Source organism: Halichoerus grypus, chromosome 5, assembly GCF_964656455.1.
Source record: "Halichoerus grypus chromosome 5, mHalGry1.hap1.1, whole genome shotgun sequence".
Taxonomy (NCBI): Eukaryota; Metazoa; Chordata; class Mammalia; order Carnivora; family Phocidae; genus Halichoerus; species Halichoerus grypus.
Genome location: NC_135716.1, coordinates 62,553,405 through 62,579,191, shown reverse-complemented (window position 1 = coordinate 62,579,191; position 25,787 = coordinate 62,553,405). Strand labels below are relative to the sequence as shown.

At 35.6% G+C, this 25,787-nt stretch overlaps 1 protein-coding gene across 1 annotated transcript in view; it reads left to right on the top strand.

The window, feature by feature from the left end:
* Positions 1 to 25,787, top strand: part of C5H8orf34 (chromosome 5 C8orf34 homolog) — a 372,149-nt gene that overhangs the window by 128,272 nt on the left and 218,090 nt on the right. The window contains 1 exon segment of the mRNA XM_078072311.1: positions 19,693 to 19,865. Coding sequence (XP_077928437.1) covers positions 19,693 to 19,865 — 173 coding nt within the window.

Here is a 25,787-nt window from a genome sequence, read left to right as displayed (position 1 = left end):
CTGGGTCATAGGGTAGCTCTATTTTCAACTTTTTGAAGAACCTCCATACTGTTTTCCAGAGTGACTGCACCAGCTTGCATTCCCACCAACAGTGTAGGAGGGTTCCCCTTTCTCCGCATCCTCGCCAACATCTGTCGTTTCCTGACTTGTTCGTTTTAGCCATTCTGACTGGTGTGAGGTGGTGTCTCATTTAAATTCAATTAGCTGAAGTATAATACATCATTAGTTTTTGATATAATGTTCAATGATTCATTAGTTCAGTATAACACACTCTCCACTGACACTGAGCACAACTAGAGAGCAGATACTGTTTTCTAAATATCATTCTCTGTTAAAAGGAACCAGGGCTCTTTGGAGAAATGGCTGAATCTAGGGCTGCAGCTAAGAAAGTATGTGTTTTGTCTGGATTGTCTTTTAGTGTCAGGAAGTAAGATGCAATCAAAGAATGATGGAACATTTCAAGAAAACACAGGAGCCTACTTGTAGGAGCTCCTTCTAGGGACTTTTTAAAACCTAAAAATAATGATACTAATATGTTACAGTCCATTGAATAAAAAAATTAATCCATAAGCCCATTCTGATATACCTACGTATGTACATGCATACATACACACATGGAGATGAGAGGGAAGCTCTTTCTCATGGTAGAGTATCAACAAATAAATCTGGAAGGAATGGTGAAATTAGAAAATCACAGATTGGTAGTCATCATAGTAATTGATGCAGGGAAGGGTCAGCGAAGGATGTTAAAATTAGTGGGTGAAATTTTGATGAATTACAGGTTATCTACATAGTTTCAGACTTACTCCCCAGAAGATACTTAATAATTAACAAGAGAGAAGTAGCAACTTTACGATGGAGAAGCATGAAAGACAGCACCTTAACCGAGTGGCCAAGGTTAATATCACTTGTGATGAGACAAATCAGTATCATGTGCCTTTTGATATGAAAGGAATACATCACTTCTGTGTCATACTTGCCAAAAATGCATGACTTCACTATAATCATAGGAAACATTGGAAAACGACAAATTGAGGGACCTCCTAAAAAAATAAATGGCCCATATTTTCAAAAAACATAAAGGTCATAAATGTGAAATACTGAAAACTGTTCTACATTAAAGGAAATTAAGCAACAACAATAAGAACATTACAATTGAATGTCATATATGATCTAGGATTCTCTATTGCCTTGAGCAGCTCTATTCAAATAATTGAGGAAATTTAAACAAGGTTATTTAATACAATATTAGTATTGTTCTTACGTTAATTACTGATTTTGATAATTATACTGTAACCACCTAAGAAAATGTCCTCCTTTTTAGGAAATAACACCCTGAAGTGTTTAGGAGTAAAGAGCAACTTACCTTCAAATGGTTCTGGGGAAATTTTATTATAAATATGAAAAAGAGAGAAGGAAAATGATAAAGCAAAATATTAACCACCAATGTTGACATTATTACATTAGCAACATTTGGGCAATCTGAATGAAAGGTATACAGAAATTCTTTTTTTTCTTTTCTCAACTTTTTTGTAAACCTGAATTATGTCAAAGTAAAATATTTAAAACTTACATGTTTCTTATATCTGACCACTATTACCGGCCCCAAAATAATGAGTTCATCCAAGTGTCCAGAATCTAGTCTTAAAATGTATTTCCCACTAAAATGAATTGGAGTCCCTTGGAATAATGGTTGATTCTGAGTTGGAAGCAAAATGAGCCTAAACATCCTGTCATGCCAGAAAGCAAAACATGTAAAAGACCACTTGGCTGTGTCAAAAGAGCTCAGGAGCCAACTTTAAATAGTCTCCCACTGGAAAGAGTTGAGAAGATTTGAACATGAATAAGAATAATAACTGCAATGCAGTGAATTATATCTAACATTTTAAAATTTTTATGTTCATCCAAAAATTAACCTTAAAAATATGTGAGGAGGCCAAAGTTACTACTTTCAAAAACTGGTAAAAGTAAAGGGAAAGAATCAAACATTTAATCTACCTTTCCTATACAAATTGTATTTCAGGGTAACCAAGTATTTGAGGAAGTTTCTCTTTACAGAAGTTTTCCAGCAAATAAATGAATATGGTCTTATAAAATTAGACAATCACCATTTGGCAATCTTTAGTGAATTAATGGATCTAAGCAATAATTATCAATCCTGCCAAAATTAGTCAAGAAGAGTGAAGAGTCAACAGGACATTATGTGCCTCCAGATGGAACTATCGTCATCCTCCCTTATCTGTGGGGTGATACGTTCCAAAATCCCAGTGCAGTGGAGGCCTGAAACCATGAATAGTACCAAACCCTATATATATACTATGTTTTTCCTATACATACATATGTATTATAAAGTTTAATTTTTAAATTATGCAGAGAGATTAACAATAAGTAATACAGAGAACAACTATAACAATATATTATAATAAAAGTTATGTGACTGTGGTCTCTCTCCTTCAAAATATCGCACTGTACTTCCTGTGATTATGTGAGATGTTAAAATGCATACGTGATGAGAGAAGTGAGGTGAAAGATGGAGGCATTGTGACGTACTGTGAGGCTACCGTTGACCTTCTGACGATATGTCAGAAGGATCAACTACTTTCTGGACTGTAGTTAGTTGACTGCGGGTAACTGAAACCACAGAAAGCAAAACCGCAGATAATGGGGTGGGGGGACTAATGTATAACCATTCTCTCTGAAGCAGTACTCAGAACAACAACAAAAACTTTATCCAAAACTGACTACTAATTTACAGAAATTACAAGGGGTAGAGGGACATTTCAAGCCGCATCACAGGGATGTAAAGGGAAAAATCCAGACTATGGAAAACTCACAGGACAGACAATTTGGGTTTTTTGGAAAAACAACAGCAACAACAAAATTACAGGACAAAAAATGACATAGGAGAACCTGTAGATTAGAAGAGACATAAAAGTAAGTCATAACACATCAAGTCTTGTGTAGAGTCTGACTTGTACAAACAGATAATTTCCCTGAGATAATCAAGGAAATTTGAAAATTAATGAGGTTATTTGTTGATATTAAAGAATATTGTTACTTTATTGTTGAAAGTGATAATGGTATTTGTTTATAAAAGCACCCTTCTTAGAGATACATAATTGACCGTTTACAAGTGACATGATACAATGAATGGGATTTGCTTTGAAATGATCTTGGCAGGGATGGGGGGATGTGGAAGGGACATGGATGGAGATAGGATGAAGTGAGTTTACCTGTGAGTTGATTATTGGTGAAAATGTGTGTGACTACAAAGGGGTTTATTTTGCTCTTCTGTCTACTTTTGTATTTGCAAGAAAATTTCCATAATGAAGAATAAAATGTTTTAGATCACAGGTAGGAGGGTGCGGAAGATAGTGGGGGAAAGGAGGAGGGATAATATTGGGTCTCTATTAGGGCTAGCAGATATGCTAAGGGTTTTTGATGTGTTACTGAATTTAGTTTTTGGACCAGTCCAATGAAGTGGTTGTGTTTTTCTTGTTTTACAGATAAGGAAACTGAGGCCAGAATGATTAAGTGATTTGCTGAATCAGAATTAGTACTTAGATCTAGAATACTTCCCTCTGGCTTCTGATTGTTCATCTGACTCCAAATCCATGCTTTTCCCTTATACTAACACTATACTCCCCATGAAAGGGGAAAAGCTAAAGTGGGTTTAATGCATTATTATAACAACTTTATTGAGATAATAATTCATATAATAAAATCTAAACTGGTTTTTATTATATTCAAAGTATATTAGCACAACCTAAGTTTAGAACATTGTCATCATCCCAAAAGAAACCTTGTACCCATTCCCATCCCCCCAGCCCCTCAGCCCTAGACAACCACTAATTTGCCTTCTGTCTCTATAGATTTGCCTATTCTAGAAATTTCATATAAATGCAGTCAAACAAATGTGGTCTTTTGTGACTGTCTTCTTTGACTTAGCATAATGGTTTCAAGGTTCAGTGATGCTGTTGCTTGTATCAGTACTTCATTCCTTTTTGTTGGTGAATAATATCCTACTGTATGGATAGGCCTAATTTTGTTTATTCATTCATCAATTTATGGACATTTGAGTTGTTTCTACTTTTCAGCTATTACGAATAGTGTTTCTCTGAATAGTCATGTATAAGTTTTTGTGTGGATGTGTGTTTTCATTTCTCTTGGGCATATCTGTAGGAATGGGAATGCTGGCTCATATGTTACTCTGTTTAAACTCTTTGAGAAACTGCCAAACTATTTTTCACAGTGACAGCACCATTTACGTTCCAATCAGCAAGTGTGAGGGTTCCAATTTCTCCATATCTTTGCTAGTACCTGTCTGTCTTTTCACTTATAGTCATCCTCATGGGTGTGAAGTAGTATTTCATTGTGGTCTTGATTTACATTTACATATTCCAATGACTAGTAATGTTGATAAAGCATTATGAACCATTGAATCATACGTTACCTAAGTTTTATCAATTTTTTATTCACTGTATATATAGAATACCTTCTATATGCCAGAAAAGAAGAAATGACAGTTCATCTTTTGTCACTGTAGACAAGAATGCTAATAGCTGGGGCACCTGAGTAGCTCAGTTGGTTAGGCGTCTGCCTTCCACTCAGGTCATGATCCCAGGGCCCTGAAATCGAACCCTGCATCGAGCTCTCTGCTCGGGAGAGAGCCTGCTTCTCCCTCTGCCTGCCACTCTGCCTATCTGTGCTCTCTCTCTATCTCTCTGTCAAATAAATAAATAAAATCTTTAAAAAAAAAAAAAGAATGCTAATAGCTGGTGGGTTTGTTGATGAAAAGATAAACAAATTCTCTTCTGATTGCTTTCATTTTCCCATTGAAATAAGAAGCAACATAATAAGCTGAGAACCAGAAGAGAGGGAATGTTGAAATTAACTGAGGAATGAAAATGTGTCTGAACTGAAAGAGAAAACACAACCAAATGAACTTCAATTAATCTAACAATGTGGCATGTGCATTTTTTTTTTTTTAAGATTTTATTTATTTATTTGACAGAGAGAGACACAGTGAGAGCAGGATCACAAGCAGGGGGAGAGGGAGAGGGAGAAACAGGCTTCCCGCAGAGCAGGGAGCCCGATGCGGGGCTCGATCCCAGGACCCTGGGTCATGACCTGAGCTGAAGGCAGACGCTTAACGACTGAGCCACCCAGGCGCCCCTGTCTTTTCACTTATAGTCATCCTCATGGGTGTGAAGTAGTATTTCATTGTGGTCTTGATTTACATTTACATATTCCAATGACTAGTAATGTTGATAAAGCATTATGAACCATTGAATCATACGTTACCTAAGTTTTATCAATTTTTTATTCACTGTATATATAGAATACCTTCTATATGCCAGAAAAGAAGAAATGACAGTTCATCTTTTGTCACTGTAGACAAGAATGCTAATAGCTGGGGCACCTGAGTAGCTCAGTTGGTTAGGCGTCTGCCTTCCACTCAGGTCATGATCCCAGGGCCCTGAAATCGAACCCTGCATCGAGCTCTCTGCTCGGGAGAGAGCCTGCTTCTCCCTCTGCCTGCCACTCTGCCTATCTGTGCTCTCTCTCTATCTCTCTGTCAAATAAATAAATAAAATCTTTAAAAAAAAAAAAAGAATGCTAATAGCTGGTGGGTTTGTTGATGAAAAGATAAACAAATTCTCTTCTGATTGCTTTCATTTTCCCATTGAAATAAGAAGCAACATAATAAGCTGAGAACCAGGAGAGAGGGAATGTTGAAATTAACTGAGGAATGAAAATGTGTCTGAACTGAAAGAGAAAAACACAACCAAATGAACTTCAATTAATCTAACAATGTGGCATGTGCATTTTTTTTTTTTTTAAGATTTTATTTATTTATTTGACAGAGAGAGACACAGTGAGAGCAGGATCACAAGCAGGGGGAGAGGGAGAGGGAGAAACAGGCTTCCCGCAGAGCAGGGAGCCCGATGCGGGGCTCGATCCCAGGACCCTGGGATCATGACCTGAGCCGAAGGCAGACGCTTAACGACTGAGCCACCCAGGCGCCCCGTGGCATGTGCATTTTTAACATTACTAGGTAATGCAGAATTTCTAAAGGTTGTATCATTTACACTTCCACCTACAGTTTGTAATAATATTTTTTGCTCCTGATCCTTGCTCACACTAGCTGTCATCAAACATTTTAATGAAAGATAGTTTCTTGTAGATTCAATTAGTGATTTTATAATTTTCAATAAGATTGAATGCCTGCTTGTCTCTTTTGCCCATTTTTATTGCCAGTATTTTTGTCTTTAGATTTGTGAGTTTATTCTATATTCTGGATGTCATCTCTTACTGGTTATATGTGCCTCAAATATATTCTCTAAGTTTGAGGCTTGTCTTCTCTTTTTAAATAGTGCTTTCTATTAACAGACATTTTTAACATTAACTTGTAATACTGTTTTAAGAAATCCTTTTCTACTTGATGTCATGAAAATAATTGTTTTTTTATTTTCTCCTAAAAGTTCTGTTTTTCATGTTTAGGTCTTTCATCCACTTGAAATTATTTTTTTAATATGGTAAGAAGTTGGAACATATTTTCCCCATATGGATAATATACTTGCTATAACTGTTTATTGAAAAATTCATCATTTGTCCATCAGGATGCATGCTTGTGTTACTTGTCTTATTTCTGGGCCCTTTTTCTTCTATTGCCCTATTTGCTTATATCTGTTATTCCATTTGGTTTGGAGTTGTATTGTATTTTAGATTGATATGAGAGAATTGACATTGTTACATTTCTGAGTCATTCTGTGAATTTGGCATATTTCCATTTAATTAAATATTACAATGTTACATGATAAAGTCATATAGTTATATTCAATAAAACCATGCAAATTTTATTAAATTGATTCCTAGATAACTTGTACTTTTGGCTATTATTGTAAATGGAATCTGTTTTATAAATTACCATTTTAAAACTTGCTGGAATGTAGGAATGAAAATTATTTTTCTAATTTTATCTTAAATTCCATAAACTTGCCAAACTCATGTGTTATAAATTGCCTCTGAATTCTCTTGATTTTTCTTTATAGGGAAACATATGTGACTGATAGTTTTGTTTCTTCCTCTCCATTAAGTGATAAGACTGACGTGAGGTAACCACATTAAATATTCCCACTAGAAAAGGGAAATAATGAGAGGTTTATAGAAATTATTGGTTCTTATGGGCACATATCATTAGGTATTCCTCTCCAAGGCATTGGAAGTGTTCCTTAATTGGGCCCCAATTCTGTTCTGTGGGAGTAGAAACTGGGTTCCCTGGGAGTCTCCATCTATCATTTTTCCATAGCTCGTGGCTTCTTCCTGTAGGACTTTCTTTTTTGTTAATGTCTTTGGCCACTTCTGAAGAGGGATTTAGAAAAGATAACTTTGAGCAACTTTTTCAGGTTCTTTCTTATAGAAAAATGGCATTTACATTTTGTAGTCTATGTCCCTTTTACTTCAGGTGCTTTTTGCCAATTCAGCTGTCTTAAATAATTTTTGGGTTTCCTTTGTATTTGATTCCTCTCTCCTTCTTGTGCCAAAAACCACATCCACAATTCTTTTCAGGACATGCCTCTCTCTCTAGATTTAATTAATGGTATTTTAGGTGTTGTGAAACAACATCCTTAATAAGACACTCTCTTAATTTTTTCAGAAGTCTTAATGAAGGGCCTTATAACCACATTCTTAATTTCTTCTTTACCCTGAGGTTTTGTCTTTCTGGCAGGGCCATGGATTTAATATTTATACAAGGATTATCTTAATTTAAAAATCTTGAGCTGTTGAGAAAAGCTGGATATAAGAAATCAGCCAGACTCTTAATATTTCCTCTAAATTTTGCTTGCAAATTGGTAGGTTATTTTTTGCACTCATCTATTTCTTGAAGAAACTTATCATATGTGGCTAAAAGCAAGTAGGTAATGTTTACAGATTTTTTCTTAGAGATCTCCTTGTGCAATTTTGAAACTTCATTAGATCACTTTCTATCTTAACCAGAGATGATAGTTTTACTAAGCAATTAACACCACATAACATTGGCCTCCATTTTTCCAGCCTCTTATAATAATTTCCTCACTGTTTTTACAGCCAACACCTGCCCCTATATTCCAAAGCCAATGACATATATTTGAAGTTTTTATTAAGCAGCATTCTACTTCTAGGATCAGTTTGTTTCAGTTAGCTATAGCTATGTAATGTTTTAACCCCAAACTCAGAGGGTTGAAACAGTAAAATTTATTTTTCCTGCTTTTCTGGAATTCGGCTGACCGTGGCTGGATCTTGGTTAGATGGGCTCAACAGATCTCAGTTGGAGTTTCTCATGTGACTGGAGGTTGGCTACTGTCAGCTGACATAAGGTGGGCTTGTTTGGTGTCATTCAGGTCTGTTACAAGTGTTTCTTATCTTCATTTTGGGGCAAGTGGACTTGAATAGGCATATCTTTCTCATGGGATGGCAGAAATACAAGAGAGTAAGTAGAAACATGTAAGGTGCCTTAAGGCCTAGGTTTATAACAGGCATACAATAATGTCCCTATTTCATTGGCTAAAACAGGTCACATGTGGAGGGTAAATTTGTCCACTTTTAGAAGAGAAACTATAAACTCACATGATAAGGGGCATGGACACAATGAGGTTGAACAATTAGGACCATTAATGCCATCATACCATACACTAAAGGCATGATCACTAAGCCAGGAGCACTGGGGATCCATCAAAATGCTCAAAACATATTTCAGTTTTTTCACAGAATGTGATATATAGTTTTTGAGAAAAACTTGTGCTAAGTAAATATATTAAAGACTAAAACAAAATACTTTGAATACTTCCAATTGCTGATGTCCTGGCTTTCAGCAGTTTATATTGATTACTAAGGAAGAGTAAGGGCTACAAAGTTAGCAGAAGAAAGGAAATAATAAAGACCAAAGCAGAAATAAGTGAAATAGAAAATAGAACAGTAATAGAAAAGATTAATGAAACTAAGAGTTGGTTCTTCAAAAAAATAAATAAAACTGACAGATCTTTAGCTTGGCTAACCAAGAAAAAAAGAGAGAGGATTCAAATAAATAAAATTATTAGTGAAAGAGGTGATATTACAACTAATACTACAGAAGTACAAAGGATCATGAAACTACCATGAAAAATTAGTGCCAAAAACTGGATGACATAGGAAAAAAAGGCTGGATAAATTCCTAGAAACATACAACTCACCAAGATGGAATCACAAAGAAACAGGAAATTTGAACAGACCAATAACAAGTAAGGAGATTAAAACAGGAATCAAAAACTTTCCAACAAAGAAAAGCCCAGGACCAGATGGTTTCACTGATGAATTCTACTGAACATTTAAGGAACTAACACCAATCTTTCTCAAACTCTTCCAAAGATTGGAAGAGGAGGGAAGACACTCAGACTCATTTTATGAGGCCAGCATTATCTTGATACCAAAGCCAGGTAAGGATATTGCAAGAAAAGAAAACTATAGACTAATATCTCTGATGAATATAGATGTAAAACTTCTCAAAACAAAGTCCTAACAAACTGAATTCAACAGCACATTAAAAGAATCAGATACCAGGATTGCAATCACATGAGATTTATCTCTGGGATACAAGGATGGTTCAACATATGTAAATCAATAAATACACATCACATTAATAGAATGAAACATAAAAATCACATGATCATCTCAATGCAAAAAACCCACATTTTACAAAATTTAACATTCTTTCATGGTAAGAACTTTTGACAAATTGGGTATAGAGGGAATGTAACTCAACATAATAAAAGACATATATAACAACCCTCAGCTAACATCATACTCAACAGTGATGAAAGGTTGAAAGATTTTTCTCTAAAATCAAGAACAAGACAAGAGTGCCCAATCTCACTACTCCTATTCAACAAAGTACCAGAAGTCCTAGCCAGAGCAACTGAGGAAGAATAAGAAATGAAAGGCATCCAGATTGGACAAGAAGAAGTAAACTTGTCTCTGTTTGCAGATGACATGTTTTTATGCATAGAAAACCCTTAAGACTCAACCAGTAAACTGTTAGAACTAATACATGAATTTAGTAAAGTTGCAGTATACAAAACCAACATAGAAAAATCTGTTACATTTCTGTATATTAACAGTGAACTATCCTAAAAAGAAAAAAAAAATCCCATTTACAACAGCATAAAAAACAATACAGTAAATAGGAATACATTTAATCCAGCAGGTAAAAGGACAATCTTTTTAATAAAAGTTGTTGGGAAAACTAGATAATCACTTGCAAAAAATGAAATTGTGTTTCTGTGACATCTGTTGTATTGTTTTCTCTTCCTTTTCTCATTTTGCTTTTTGAATCTTCTTTTTTCTTAATGTAGTTAAAATATTGCCAATTGCATTTATTTTTTTGGAAAAATTTGTTACTACTTTCAATATTATGTTATGGTTTACTCTAGTCTCCATTTTATTTCTGGTCTTTCTTATTTCCTTCTCTACTAAATTTCAGTTAAGTTTCTTCTTTTTCTAGTTCCTTGTGGTGTAATGTTGTCTATTTGAACTTTTTTTTTTTAAGATTTATTTATTTTGGAGAGAGAGCGAGTGAGCACAAGCTATGGGGAGGGGCAGAGGGAGAGGGAGAAGCAGACTCCCTGCTGAGCAGGGAATCCAATGCGGGGCTCGATGCAGGGCTCCATCCCAGGACGACGCTTAACTGACTGAACCACCGAGGTGCCCCATGAACTTTGTTTCTTAATACAAGCATTTATAGCATAAAAAATTAAAATTAAAAATAGAACTATAAAAAAAAGAATGAACCTTGACTCTTATTTCACACCAAGTACAAAATCAACTTAAAATGCATTAAAGACTTAAATGTAAGACTCAAACTATAAAACTCCTAGAAGAAAAATCTCATTTACATTGGTATTGACAGTGGTTTAAAATTTTTTTTTTTAACACCAAAAGCACAAGCAAGTGTGACTACATCAAACTAAAAAGCTTCTGCACAGAAAAGAAAAAATCAAACTGAATAGGTAACCTGTAGAATGGGAGAAAATATTTGTAAATCATATATCTGATAAGGGTTTAATATCCAAAATACATAAGAAACTCAGATAGCTCAATAATAGAAAAAAAAAATCTGATTTTTCAAAATTAGGCGGAGGACCTGAACAGACATTTTTCCAAAGAAGATAGATGAATGGCCAAGTACATAAAAAGGTGCTCAACATCACTAATCATCAAGGAAATGCAAATCAAAACCATAATGAGGTATCACCTCACACCTGATAGAATGTCTCTTATCAAAAAGACAGGAAATAGCAAGTGTTGGCAAGAATATGGAGAAAAGAGGACCCCTGTATACTCTTGGTGGGAATGTAAATTCATATAGCTACTGTGGAAAGCAGCATGGGGGTGCTTCAAAAAACATAAAACTATGATTCAGCAATCCCACTTCTGAGTATATATCTAAAGGAAATGAAATCACTTTCTCAAAGGGATATCTGAACTTCCACATTTATTGCAGTATTATTTACAATAGCCAAAACATGAAAACAATCTAAGTGCCTGTCAATAGATGAATAAAGAGAAAGTGATTATTTATATATATATAATAATATATATCATCATATATATATATATAACATAATGGAATATTATTCAGCCATAAAAAGGAAGGAAATCCTGCCATTGTCATTGTGACAATGTGGATGAGCCATGAGGACATTATGCTAAATGATATAAGTCATCCAGAGAAGGACAAATATTGTATGATCTCACTAATTTGTGAAATCTAAAAAAAACTAACCTATAATAAGAGAGAGTAGAGTGGTGGTTGCCAGAGGTGAGGGTGTGGAGGAAATGGGTGCAAGTGATCAGATGCAGACTTCCAGTTATAAGATGAACAAGATCTGGGGATCTAATGCACAGCATGGTGACTAAGGTTTACAACACTATATTGTATACTTGAAGGTTGCTAAGAAAGTGGATCTTAAAAGTTCTCACCACACACACACACACAATGGTAATTATGCGAAGTGATGAGTATGTTAACTAACCTTGTTATGGTAATCATTTTGCAGTATATATGTATGTCAAATCATTATGTTATACAGTATAAACTTACATAATAATGTTAATTATATCTCAAAGCTGGAAGAAAATAGAAGTAGGAGCAGTAGGAAAAAAGCTTTTAACTATCTGCTTACATTACTTTCTTTAAACTCTAATGCAAGTTCAATGTGTGGATTACTTAACAATGATTATTAAATTAAACATTTAATGCAATTTTGTGTTAAACATTTAATGTGTGATTTGTGTTCCATAATTTTCCTTTTTTGAACTGGTAGTATTAAAATAATTTACTCGAAACTTAAGAGTTTGTAAGAAATATTTAATGATTTTAAATAGATCACATCTTGTAGACTTTCTTATGTTGCTTAAAAATGTATTAATCAGGGACACCTGGGTGGCTCAGTCGGTTAAGCATCTGCCTTGGGCTCAGGTCATGATCCCAGGGTCCTGGGATCGAGTCCCACATCGGGCTCTCTGCTCCGCAGGGAGCCTGCTTCTCCCTCTGCCTCTGTCTCTCATGAATAAATAAATAAAATCTTTAAAAAAAAAAATGTATTAATCAGTGTTGTACATGAATCATTTATATAATTTTTAGTTAAACATAAACCACATTTGCATTGGTTTTCATTATATGAATTATTTTTAATTCATTTACACAAGTTTTATGCTTATTTTATGAAATCATAATTATGCTAGTTATTATGGAGGAAACAAAGGCATTTAAGATGTGATCTCAGGCTTCCATAAACATCTTGATTTATTAAGAAGAGAAAACAGACTTCTGGGGAAGATGGCAGAGTAGGAGGATCCTAGGCACAACTCATCCCACAGATATACCTATATAACACCCACATCACTGTAAATAATGCAGAAAACAACCCGAGAACTGAAAGAACAGACTCTTCACAGTTGGACTTAGAGAAGAGGCCACATTGAAAGTGGTCGGAAGGGTGGAGACATGGTCAGGAAACAAGTTAACCCCTAAGACTGTCCATGATGGGGAGAGACAACATAGGCATAGGGAGGAGGAAGGAGTAGAGCCCCTACTAGGCACCCCAGGCATGAGGGACCTGCACTGGGAGCCATAACATTAGGCTTTGGAAACCAGAGGGGCTTAACTTTGAAAGTTCTTAGAGTCAGTGGGACTAAACACCTGGAACTTAAAAAAATCAGCGGGCTTGGCTCTGGGAGAGACAGAGAGTAATAGGAAACTGAGTCCCACCCTAAAAGAGACAAACAGCCCTATTGAGATACAGTATAGAAGCAGCAGTTTGGAAAGTACCTGAGATTTATTTGCTAATCTCAGAATGTGTGGTGGAGGGGCAGAGACATTTTGGAGACTTCTGCAGAGCAAAGGGGCTGGTGGGAGTCATTCCAGACCTAGGAATAAACTTAACCAAGGAGGTGAAAGAACTGTACTCTGTAAACTATAAAACATTGATGAAAGTAATTGAAGATGACACAAACAAATGGAAAGATAGTCCATGCTCATGGATTGCAAGAACAAGTATTGTTAAAATGTTCATACTACCCAAAGTAATCTATAGACTTAATGCAATCCCTATCAAAATACAAATAGCATTTTTCATAGAACTATAACAAATAATCCTAAAATTTTCATGGGACCACATAAGAACCCAAATAACCAAAGCAGTCTTGAAAAAGATTAACAAAGCTGGAGGTATCACAATCTCCAATTTCAAGATATACTACAATGCTGTAATAATTACAGCAGTATAGTAATGGCACAAAATAGGCACATAGATCAACAGAACAGAATAGAGAGCCCAGAAATACACCTACAATTATATGGTCAATGAATCTTTGACAGAGGAGACAAGAATATTAAATGGGAAAAAGTCCTTTTAAGAAATGGTGTTGAGGGGCACCTGGGTAGCTCAGTCAGTTAAGCATCTGCCTTTGGCTCAGGTCATAATCCCAGGGTCCTGGGATGGAGCCCCAAGTCAGGCTCCCTGCTCAGTGGGGAGCTGCTTCTCCCTCTCCCTCTGCTGTTCCCCCTGCTTGTGCTCTCTCTCTTTCTCTCTGTCAAATAAATAAATAAAATCTTTAAAAAAAAAAAGAAGAAAGGGTGTTGGGAAAACTGGACAGCAACTTGCAACAGAATGAAACTGGACCACTTTCTTACACCACACACAAAAATAAACTCAAAATGGATTAAGGACCTAAATGTGAGACCTGAAATCATAGAAATCCTAGAACACAGCATAGGCAGTAATGTCTCTTACATCGTCTGTAGCAACATTTTTCTAGATATGTCTCATGAGGGAAGGGAAACAAAAGCAAAAATAAACTACCAGGACTACATCAAAATAAAAAGCTTCTGCACAGCAAAGGACACAGTCTTCAAAACTAGAAGAGAGCCTACTGAATAGAAGAAGATATTTGCAAATGACATAGCTGATAAGGGATTAGTATCTAAAATATGTAAAGACTTATACAACTCAACACCAAAAAACAAATAATCCAATTAAAAATGGGCCAAAGATGTGAACAGACATTTCTCTAAAGAAGACATCAGATGGCCAACAGACACATGAAAAGATGCTCAACATCACTCATGATCAGGGAGATGCAAGTCAAAACTACAATGAGATATCGTCTCATGCCTGTCAGAATGGCTAAAATTAAAAATACAAGAAACAGGTGGTGAGGATGTGGAGAAAAAGGAGCGCTCATGTACTGTTGGTGAGAATGCAAACTGGTGCAACCACTGTGGAAAACAGTATGAAGGTTCTTCAAAAGATTCAAAATAGAACTACCATATGACCCAGTAATTCCACTACTGGGTATTTACCCAATAAATATGAAAACACTATTCAAAAAGATATATATATATGTTTATTGTAGCATTATTTACAATAGCAAAAATATGGAAGCAACCCAAGTGTCCATCAATAGATGAATGGATAGATAAGATGTAGTGTATATATACATATATACGATGTAATATTACTTAGCCATGAAAAAAAAAAATGAAATCTTGCCATTTGCAAAAACATGGGTGGATCTAGGGGATATAATGCTAAGTGAAATAAGTCAATCAGAGAAAGACAAATACCATATGTTTTCACTCATATGTGGAATTTAAGAAACAAACCAAATAAAGAAAAAAAGACAAAGAAAAAAACAGACTCTTAAATATAGAGAACAAATTGGTAGCCACCAGAGGGGTGGGGAGATGGGCAAAATAGTTGAAGGGGGTTAAGAGTACACTTACCATGATGAGCACTGAGTAATGTGTAGAATTGTTGAATCACTATATTATACACCTGGAACTAATATAACACTGTATGTTAATCATAGTGGAATTAAAAAATAAAAGAAAAAAGAAACAAAACCACGGAGTATGATCAAATGTGATAAAGTGGTCAGAGCAGTTGAACCCGTTGTGAGTTAGCCAGTGGGAGTAAGCTACTTGGAGAGAGTAGGCCTGGTTTACGGTAACTGCTTCTTGGATAGGTTAGCTTTCTGCTGATCGAAAATACTAAGCAAATCTGTGATCTTTGGTTGAATTTTGACCAGAAATGCTTTTCTTATTAAATTTCAACATACTTGTTTAAGAATCTCAACCTCTAGAGACTCTATCCGTAGGATGGCAAAGGAATATGTATTTATACATTTTTAAAGAATCATTAGGATTTACATTGTTTAGATTGACACCTTAAATTATTTGTTTACCATGTACTTAAAATATTTTCAAGAAGTTACTGCTTTTGGGGTGCCTGGGTGGCTCAGTCGTTAAGCATCTGCCTTCAACTCAGGTCATGATCCCAGGGTCCTGGGATCGAGCCCCACATTGGGCTCCTTGCTCAGCGGGAGGCCTGCTTCTCCCTCTCCCACTCCCCCTGCTTGTGTTCCCTCTCTCGCTGTGTCTCTCTCTGTCAAATAAATAAATCTTTAAAAAAAAAAAGAAGTTACTGCTTTTGATGTGCATTTTAAAATTTCTTTTGCTCTGTAATGACATTTGTGGTACATTGTATATAGTGTTAAGAACTGCTTTCTTCATTGAAATCCTTTCATAAAAATTTATGTTTACTTAGCTTAATCAAATATAAGCAATATATCCAAGGAAATATTTGCTATTTTAATCTATTACAAGTAAATAGATTACATTCAATAATTTCTATAGCTATAACATTTTTAAAAAGGCATAGATATCAAAAGAGCTTTAATCATTCTGAAAAATACAAAAAGTTAGAGTCCCATTTTTTGACCTGTAAAATACTCACTTCCTAACTCCTCTGACCCTGTTTGCAGCTCTTTGTATTTTGTTCATCAGCTATTTCTCACTGAAATTTCTGCTGCCAGCCAGTGTTAAAACAGGCTGCATATCAAACGATTTAGCCTCTCAGTGCTCTACTTTTCCAACAGCAATGGCATCTATCATTTTATTTAATTTCTCAGTAAGCAACCAGGGAGTTATTTCTGATTCTCTTCAGCTCTCAACTTTTGATCATACTCAACTCTAAATTCTGTTTCGCATTTTTCATTTACAGTGTCCAAACCCACTCCTTTCTGTTGTTACAGTGGTCAGTCTCTTTGTCCCCATTCTTATTGTTGAACCTATAATAGGACAAATCTCCAAGCCCAATTCTGCTTTATTACATAAATGAGATTAATAACATTGAACTTAATTATCCAACCTTTTTAATACTCTGTAAAACTTCAGAGGTTGAAAATTTGTCGCATCAAGTCTCTGTTCTGTTACTCTGCCCATATTGACAACCAAGGATTTATTTTTACCCAACTTGCCCATTCTTGCAGTTCTGTTTACCATTTTTCCCCCAGATATATCACACATGTAGAAGTGGTTTTAATATAGTCCACATCCTTAAATAATTGTATCTAGCAAATGTACATAATTCTGTGGTTTAACTGTGCTCCCTATGAACTCAGTTGATACAGTAGGCTTTATAATTCCCATCATCACTGTTTTACATTTGGAGAAAGTGAAATTCACAAAATAAGTTGTACTTCAGACACAGGCCAGAATTGATTCTGAAGCTGTAAATATGTTTATAATTTTTTAAAATTCTAAAACATGACTTTACTTCAGTTTGCTTTTAAAAACAAATACAGGTTTAAGATTTAACAATGTTGATGTTAATTTTAATTGTTATACTTCAAATGATATTAAATTGTGATAGGTGAATGTGCCTTTCTAGTAATTTCAAACAAGAATTTGATTGCATGATTTCACAGCTGAACGCCATTATAGTGCTTTGATTTCCTGACGACAGGAACATAAATACAGAAAGAATTCAGATTATTTGTTGTGTTATAAAAATACCTATTACTAAAACTTATCTGGTACATTTTCATGTGGGCTAGGAAATCCGTATTAAGATATCCAACTACTTTCTATCCCTTGATATGACTTGGATAAATATTCATCAGCTATGTCCTAATCATATTTCATATGTTTCCTTTGGTGTTATATTTGTACACTAGTTAATATTATATTGTACATATTGTTATACCATATTTGCATTGTATTGTATTTTTATAATATTTTGGAGAATTGTAAAGACTCAGAAGACCAGGTCTGAATTTTTAAGGAATTATTCAGAACTCTTGTAATACTAAAAACTATAGGGAAACATAATTTAAGTCAAGCCTATGTTTCTCAGATCAGGTTATTTTTAAAATGCATTTTTTCTCAGGGGAAATTGGAGGGAGAGATGAACCATGAGAGACTGTGGACTCTGAGAAACAAACAGGGTTTTAGAGGGGAAAGCGGGGGGGGGATTGGTTAGCCCGGTGGTGGGTATTAAGGAGGGCACGTACTGCATGGAGCACTGGGTGTTATACGAAAACAATGGATCATGGATCACCACATCAAAAACTAATGATGTATTGTATGGTGACTAACATAATATAATAAAATTTTAAAAATTAAAAAAATGCATTTTTCTCATTATAAGACAAATATATATTTATCATAATATTGCAAAGACATAGAAACACAAAAAGAAGAAACTAAAATTACCTGTAGTCCCTCTGTTCAGATAAAACCACCAAATTTTGGTCTTACGATTATTTTTCCCAACAAATAAAGCAGTGTCTGGCGCACAGTGGGTCTTAATAAATCTAAGAAAATTAATAAGTAATTACTGTATGAATGATGGATTGTAGTATAAGCCCTAACAATTGGTTTTGTTTTTTTTTTCTTTTTGTAATGCAAGTGCCCCACTTAAACCTTGATTGTCAAAGTGTCTACTTCAAAGATGGCTATTTCTGATAAACACATTGTTAGCCATAATGGACTAGATAAAGGTCCAGGCCACCTCCCCTGACTGAAGCTCTTTTGTTTTAGAGATCTTGGTTGATTTCAATTACTGACCATTTGGGCCACTTGTTTTTTCTCTCCCGATGCTTTTAATTCTTATTCTTATTTTTTAAATTGACCAATAAAGAGTGAGCCCACAAAACCTTAGGCTTCCACCTTCAACCCCAATAAAAGCAGAACCCCAGCATTGTGATTGCTAGCTCTCTCTTTTTCTCTCTCTTTCTACCTGTGACCTCAGTGTGTGGCCCCCAGGTGTGCTGTATAATTTGCAGGTCTTAGGAGGAATAAACTTTTAATTTTTTAAAGTCTCCTGATGGCTATTGCTGAAGGGCATCTTGTAATCATAAGAACCACAACATTGGTTATTGAGAGGCTGAGACCAGCACAAAATATTGATATACACCCATATGAATTTTTAAAACAAACCTAAGATCATAGAGTAGGCATTGCTTTTAACCTTTTTTCCCACTTACTGAGATACCTCCAGCAATTATACACATTCAGTATTCTAGTATACCTTTCAAATTATTAAATGATTTAAATAGGTTAAGTATCATTTTAAGACCCACATCATCTGAAAATCTATGAAAAGAGGTCACTTTAGCATTTTTTGAATTAGCATACCATACCTGTCATTGATATTGCCCTGCTTCCAACCTCTACTGGATCCCTACAAGTCCAGACTGTTCCACAATTGGAGGCAATCCATCCTTCCACCACTATTGACTTTATTCCCTGACCTCACACCAGTTTCCTCCTAAGAAATTATTTACCATTTCCCAGCAATGCTAAGCTCTTTCACTGTGGGAGCCTTGCCACACGCTTTTCCTTCTGTCACAAATGCTAGTCTCCGCTCCTCCTTCCTGAGAACACACATGCAGCCTTCCAGATGCAAATCAAAGGTTTCACTCCTGGATCCTTTGTCAGTGACCTTCAGGAGTCAGCACAAATTACGAAGAGTAAGTCACCTAATAGAAACGGAGAGACCTGAAATATTAAGTCAACAGAAAGAAAAAAGGAACATTTTGATTTGCAGAGGCAGTCGAAACTCTAGACAAAACTATTTCCCTGTTGTCCCATTAATAAGAATAAGTCATCTGAGGGACGCCTGGGTGGTTCAGTCGGTTAAGCAGCTGCCTTCAGCTCAGGTCATGATCTCAGGGTCCTGGGATAGAGTCCCGCATCGGGCTCCCTGCTCAGTGGGGAGCCTGCTTCTCCCTCTCCCTCTGCTTGTGCTCTCTCTGTCAAATAAATAAAATCTTTAAAAAAAAAAAAAAGAGTAAGTCATCTGAGTCAGTACATTCTTTTCTCTTTAGGAAACAGTGGCATTTCATTCTTCTCTTCTGAGACCCCGAGTGATTGGAGAATGGATTGGTCGAGAAGAGAACGATGCTGACCCACTAGCCGCTGAAATGCTACAGCCCCCAGTTCCAAGAAGTAAAAATGAAAAATGGGAAAATGAAGATAATAGCTCTAGCCCTGCAGGAAGGTGAGATGAGATGCCTTCTAAGATTCTGAATATTCTTGATCGTTAAAAGCTAACAGGGAAATAAATCCAAGGGCATGATTTTGATGAAATAACTTAGCAATTTTATATAGAAAATTATGCTGGGTTCCACATGAGATAAAAATTAATTTCTCTTTTAAAATTAAAGTTTTACTAGATTGCTTTTAGATTTTGGTTTTAATTTTTTCTTTATATCTAAGAAAATCACCATCTCTTTGCTACTAAAACCAAATAGAGAAATAATTTCAAAGACATAGATTGTCAGTCAAGGCGCACTATAATGCTCGGCAGGGAATGGCTGACTATTAAGAACTGGAGATGAAGGAGCTTCTCATTTACCAGAGAGATGTAGTTGATCAACAAGAAGAAAACTATTTATAATAGACCACATGAAGCAGAGTTAGTGTAGAATAAGAGAGAAAAACTTCCGTTTAGAACCATTTAAATTTAGAGTTGGTAACTATGATTGAACATAATTCTTTTCATTTTCTTTGTTTAATTTTGGAAGCATTTGTGATTTTTAAATTTGAAAGTTTCATATTTGTTAGAAAAAAGTATATTCAGAACAACCTTTTTCTTGTCTTGTAACACCAGCTGCAGTGAGTAAAACCTCAAAATGAAAACTTCCACAAGGAAGTTGGAGTGAAAAAGCATTATGGAGGCACGGCTTACACGAGCCTGAGAAAATGGATTTAAATGCTCATGAATTGAATGTAAGAGAGCCACAACTTTCTTTGGGTGCTGCTAGCTGACCACCACAGAAGAGTTTTTCCTATGCATAGCATAGCCACAGTAACTTTGTATTTCCTACATTAAATTTGGCAGCAACCAATAACTGTTCTTTCTCAAGGAGAAAATTGTATTTTCTACAATGTAATAGCTTTTGGGGGGGTTTTACTTTGACTTATCACTTGGCTAGAAGGAAGGAAATTCAGAATACTCATTAATGTGCTTCAGGCATATAGAAAATTGATTCTGTTTCCATGAGAAATAACTTTTAAATTATTTAAATAGTTGAAGTGTCCCATGTAAGGAGAAGAAAGCCATTTTAAAAAATCCATTTACCTTCTTTTGTGAAATGCCAGATCAATTTCACCTGTCAATGAAGGTAATTTTATTTTTAATACCAGACTTATGAAACCCTCTAGACCTTCATCTTTAGTCATTGCCAGATCTTTAACGTAAAATAGAGAAATGTCAACTTTCATTTTGCTTTCATTTAGTCATAATAGTAATCGGAGCTATTTATTGCAAATGTTAGTGCTTCTATTTTCTTCCTAGCTTCAGTGAGCTCTGATTCCCTCTTGAATACCCAATAAAGGGGAATCTTTCCTTCAATCCAAGTCAAATCCCTTTCCCAGAAAACTCAACCCATGAAGACCTCTCTCAGGTATTTGTTACGAAAAGTTTTTCTTAGTGTTACTGTTCTCTCTCTTTAAATCATGAATTGAGGTATTCTCTATGAAATGAAGACAGGTGAAATCCCACCCCGATGCCCCATCAGAGCATAAAAGAATGCATGCATATCTGAACTTAGTTTAAAGAATAGCAATAAACTATGGGTTAGAAACAGTATCTCTCACATCTTCTAATACCAAACAGGATTCCAAATTTATACAAGGAACTCACATAGCATTAGATTTGAATTGGATGAATAAAAATGGATTGGGAGAAATTTTTTAATGACTCTAGAGGCTATAACTAGAGTATTAGCTTTTGCCTTTAAATAGTAATGAACTTGTAGTATAATGGTCTTAAACATTAACAGGCTAAGTGGTATTCTAGGCTTTGGAAGGAGAAGATTTAATTTTCAAGGACGACTTCTTCCATTTTTCTCTTCCCTACTGGGCCTGGTGCATTGTCATTACCAATAGACATCTGTTGTGTGAGTGAAGGAGGCACATAGAAGGCTGTGAGTAGACATCTGCTAAATAAAGCTTATTTATAAGAAGGGTTGTTTATAGTCTGTCCTAACTTTTTGCCCTTTCCTATCACAGTTTTTCCTGTTGTTAATTGCTCAAGTCTAATTTGAATGGCTGTTATTACAACACTCCATCTTTAGTACATAGCCAACTTTTCTCCTTAGGTGCTGCATATGGGACATTGTATGAAGAGGGTCAGCAACTTTAGTACACAGAGCTGTCACCTGAAGGGTTAAGTGCTGGTTAAAATGAAAGCAGTTATGAGGGCAATAAGGAGAAACTAATAGGATAAGACAAGAGTGACTGACGTGGGGTTCCTGACCCCTCCATGGTCTCTGGATCGACCCAAGAGATCTGTGAATCTCTTGAAATTAAATTATGTGGACAAGATTCTGTGGACATGGGCATTTTCCTGACACATCTTTCTTAGATTTTTCAAAAGGTTCTATTAAGTAAGTTTAAGAAAGAAATTAAAACATCTAAGCAAGAAAACAGGAATTTATAAAAGAGAGAGGTGAATACATTGGGGAATAATTGAAGGCTTTCTGATACTACCAATTGGCATGAATTGCTATGGCTTATCTAGCCATTTAGTGGGAAATCCTATGTGTTTATTGCACATTAGGGATATTAAAAATAATCACACATTGATAATGTAACTGTAAATAAAAATTGAGTGTAATAGATCTATATAATTCTGTTTTAAGCTATCTTTTTTTTCTATTTTAAGCCATCTTAATTAAACTTTGCAATAGCTGGGTAATGGATTTCTTAAAATTACTAGCTAAATTGTAATGTGAATTTGTAAATAGGCTTATCAAGCCTTGAAAGCCTGATGAAGCTCCTCTAAGCTTAACCACTTTATTAAAGCAAGAATAATATCAGTAAATATTATAGGTCTGGTGAATTGGCTTTGTTAAGTGAGCATTGTTATTAGATGGTAAGTATGCCATAAAATGAATAGAAAATCTTACAATTTAGAAATATGTATTAAATATTAAAATAAAAGCTAACTTCACTTTCCATTAAGAAATGTTTCTTTTCATTAAAGCTCCTAATTTCTTCTGATGTATCTGTTAACAAAGCCTGGAAATGTTCCCCTTCTTTTAGAGGTTCCTCAATTGGCAGCAAAAGACAAATAATAAACAAGCAAATATACAAATATATACCATAAATTCAAGTAGTGATAAGTGGCAAGATGGAAAATAAACCAGAATAAGAAGGAAGAAAATTAATAAAGGGCACTATTTTATATAAGAAGTCCAAGAAAAAAGAACCTTAATATTGTCAGATTTTGGCTATTTTGGACATGATAGAAAATATGTAATACATATGCCAGAAACTGAATTAAGTTTAGTAATTTAGGGATATTCTAAATGTAAATTTTAAGGAGAAAGAATATTGATTAATCAAAAATTAATCTGTCAAAGGAATCAAAGAATAGAGGCCTTAAAAATATCTAAAATATATATTAAAGAATGTACCTTGTGACTCACACATTTCTTTTTTAAAGCCAGAAAGTATGTAACTAAGTCATGCATTTATTTCGGAATGTTGATGAGGTCATTTTGATATGTTCAAAATTTGTTCTTTCTCATTTATTCATTTATTTCTTTAGGAAATACATATCCTAACTCAAGTTATTATTTTATGAAACACATTGCTAGTTACCTGTGGACTCATAGACTCATAGGTGGTCTCTTACGAGACAGGCAACATTTTGGACTTAGTGTCTAGGACTCATAGCCTAGCACTATCTTCATGACCAAACCATGTATTTTCATGAGACTCAGGAAAACACTTGCTTCAACCTTCATGAAATGATCTTGATCATTGTTGGCTGTTGAATAGGAGTTATGCACTTTTTAAATTTTTTTTTTTTAAGATTTTATTTTGACAGAGAGAGAGCACAAGCAGGGGGAGCAATAGAGGGAGAGAGAGAAGCAGGCTCCCCACCGAGCAGGGAGCCCGACATGGGGCTCGATCCCAGGACCCTGGGATTATGATCTGAGCCACCTAGGTGCCCGGGAGTTATGCATTTATAATCTGCCATTTGTTCCTTATCTTCGACATCCCAATCCTACATAGTTTTCCTTTTTCTCTTTCCCTGCCAATATATTTCCCTCGATTTTCATATCTGTCAAGTTGTAAGACTCATATACATCTTCTTAAATTAATTCTTATTTAGATTATTAAAAAAATGGGGTTCAGGAAGAAAAAGTGAATATGTGCTAGATACTAGGTGAGACCAATATGAAAAAGAACATCCCAGATTCAAAGTACTTACTTTCAAATGAGGAGAATGACAAGGAGATATGTCTTATTTCTCTAGTACAGTACCCACAATCCCTGGTCTATAAAAAGCACTTAATAAATGTCTGCTAAATTAATTATAAAAACACCACATCTAGACATGTTAAAAAAAAAAAAAGACAGAGCTCTTATGCATAAACCAAAATGCAGCAATTCAGTGTGAAACTTTTTATGATCTCGTCAACAACCTGGGCCTTATTGCAAAGAGAGTCCTTTGATTTCTGACTAGAGTCGAGAGGAAGGGCACAGATTCTGCCTGCTAGGCTGCAGTGGTGAACTAAACAAGCTTAGGAGATGGGTCAAGAGAGGAATAATCCAGTTTTCCACCAAAAAGAGCACCTGGGGTCAGATAAAACTAATACTTACCAACCTGTGTTCAGAAACAAGAATATGAAACAAAAAAAGCAGCGTCAGGCACCCAGGGAAGAGTGGGGTCAGGAGGAGGGGAACAATGGTCAGAATGTAGGCCATCAGGAAGGGGAGAAAGGTTCCACCTAGATAGGTAAGTTTGGGGGTGGGTAGTCACGTTAAACCATCCTTTTCAATCTGATCTGCTTTAGAATTTATCTTTTTGAACCAAAGTAAAATGCAGTCCTAGAGTATATTCACCACATTGAAGTATTAACTGCTCTTCTTTTTCGTAAGGCCCTTTTCTGATTTTCTTTCTTTCTATGTGGGATATTACTGCTCAAGGAAACACATGTAAATATCTAGGATGCTGCATGTTGTGTTCATTGAGCACATATGGTATTAATTACCATTTAGTGGCTGCTGTCAGGGCTTTATATCTCTTACTTCATTTCATCCTCATGAAACATTATTATCTGTATTTTAGGAATAAGGAAACTAAGTCGTGAAGCAGTTGCATCAGTCCCAAGATTGTACAACTATTAAGTAGCTGAGCCAGTCTGTCTTGCTGCAAATTCTGTGCCCTTAAGTGCTTTGCTATGCCACCTTTCTTCAGAAAGGAGTTCTAAGAATCCCCTTATCATTAAAGTTTAGGTTCGAGGTTGGGATGAGAGGGGGCCAGAGCCCTAAGTGCTCTTAGAAAGACCCTGCACCCCACCTCTCCCCATCCTACTCACCACTTGTCTGCAGTAAGAGTCCTGCTTCCCTGAGGAAGGGTGGTATTTTCTCTCTAATGTTGTAGTTTTCACTTCTACAGTCTATAGGTTACGGAGCTGGAAAAGAGGAAGGTATCATCCTTGCTCCCCTTTCCTGCTTGTGGACCTTGCTGTCTCCTTTCTCCCTAAAAAAAGTCTCTGGTTCTGAATTCCATGTTTCACACATGGTAATCTTCTACCACTTCTTGTAGCAATAATTTATCAATTCCCAGGTCATTCCCTTTTTCCTAAATATGCAAGCATCCGGCTCAACTGACACTTTCCCCAACACCCTTCCTATCTTGATGAAGTTAATATCCACATTGATGATTCTTCCCCAAACCTAGCCTCTCCTTCCTTTGCCTGCACTTCACCACTGATCCTGAATTCCACCCTACTTCAATCACTTATTCCCTCTGTTATATCTAGGCCTCATTATAGTTAACTGCAAACCCTAATGTCAATTTCCATATATTTCACTCTCTGACTACACCTCCTGTCTTTCTAGTTCGTTCCCTCTGGTACCCAGCTTTAACTGGGACCCAAACACACTGGTTCCACTGAGT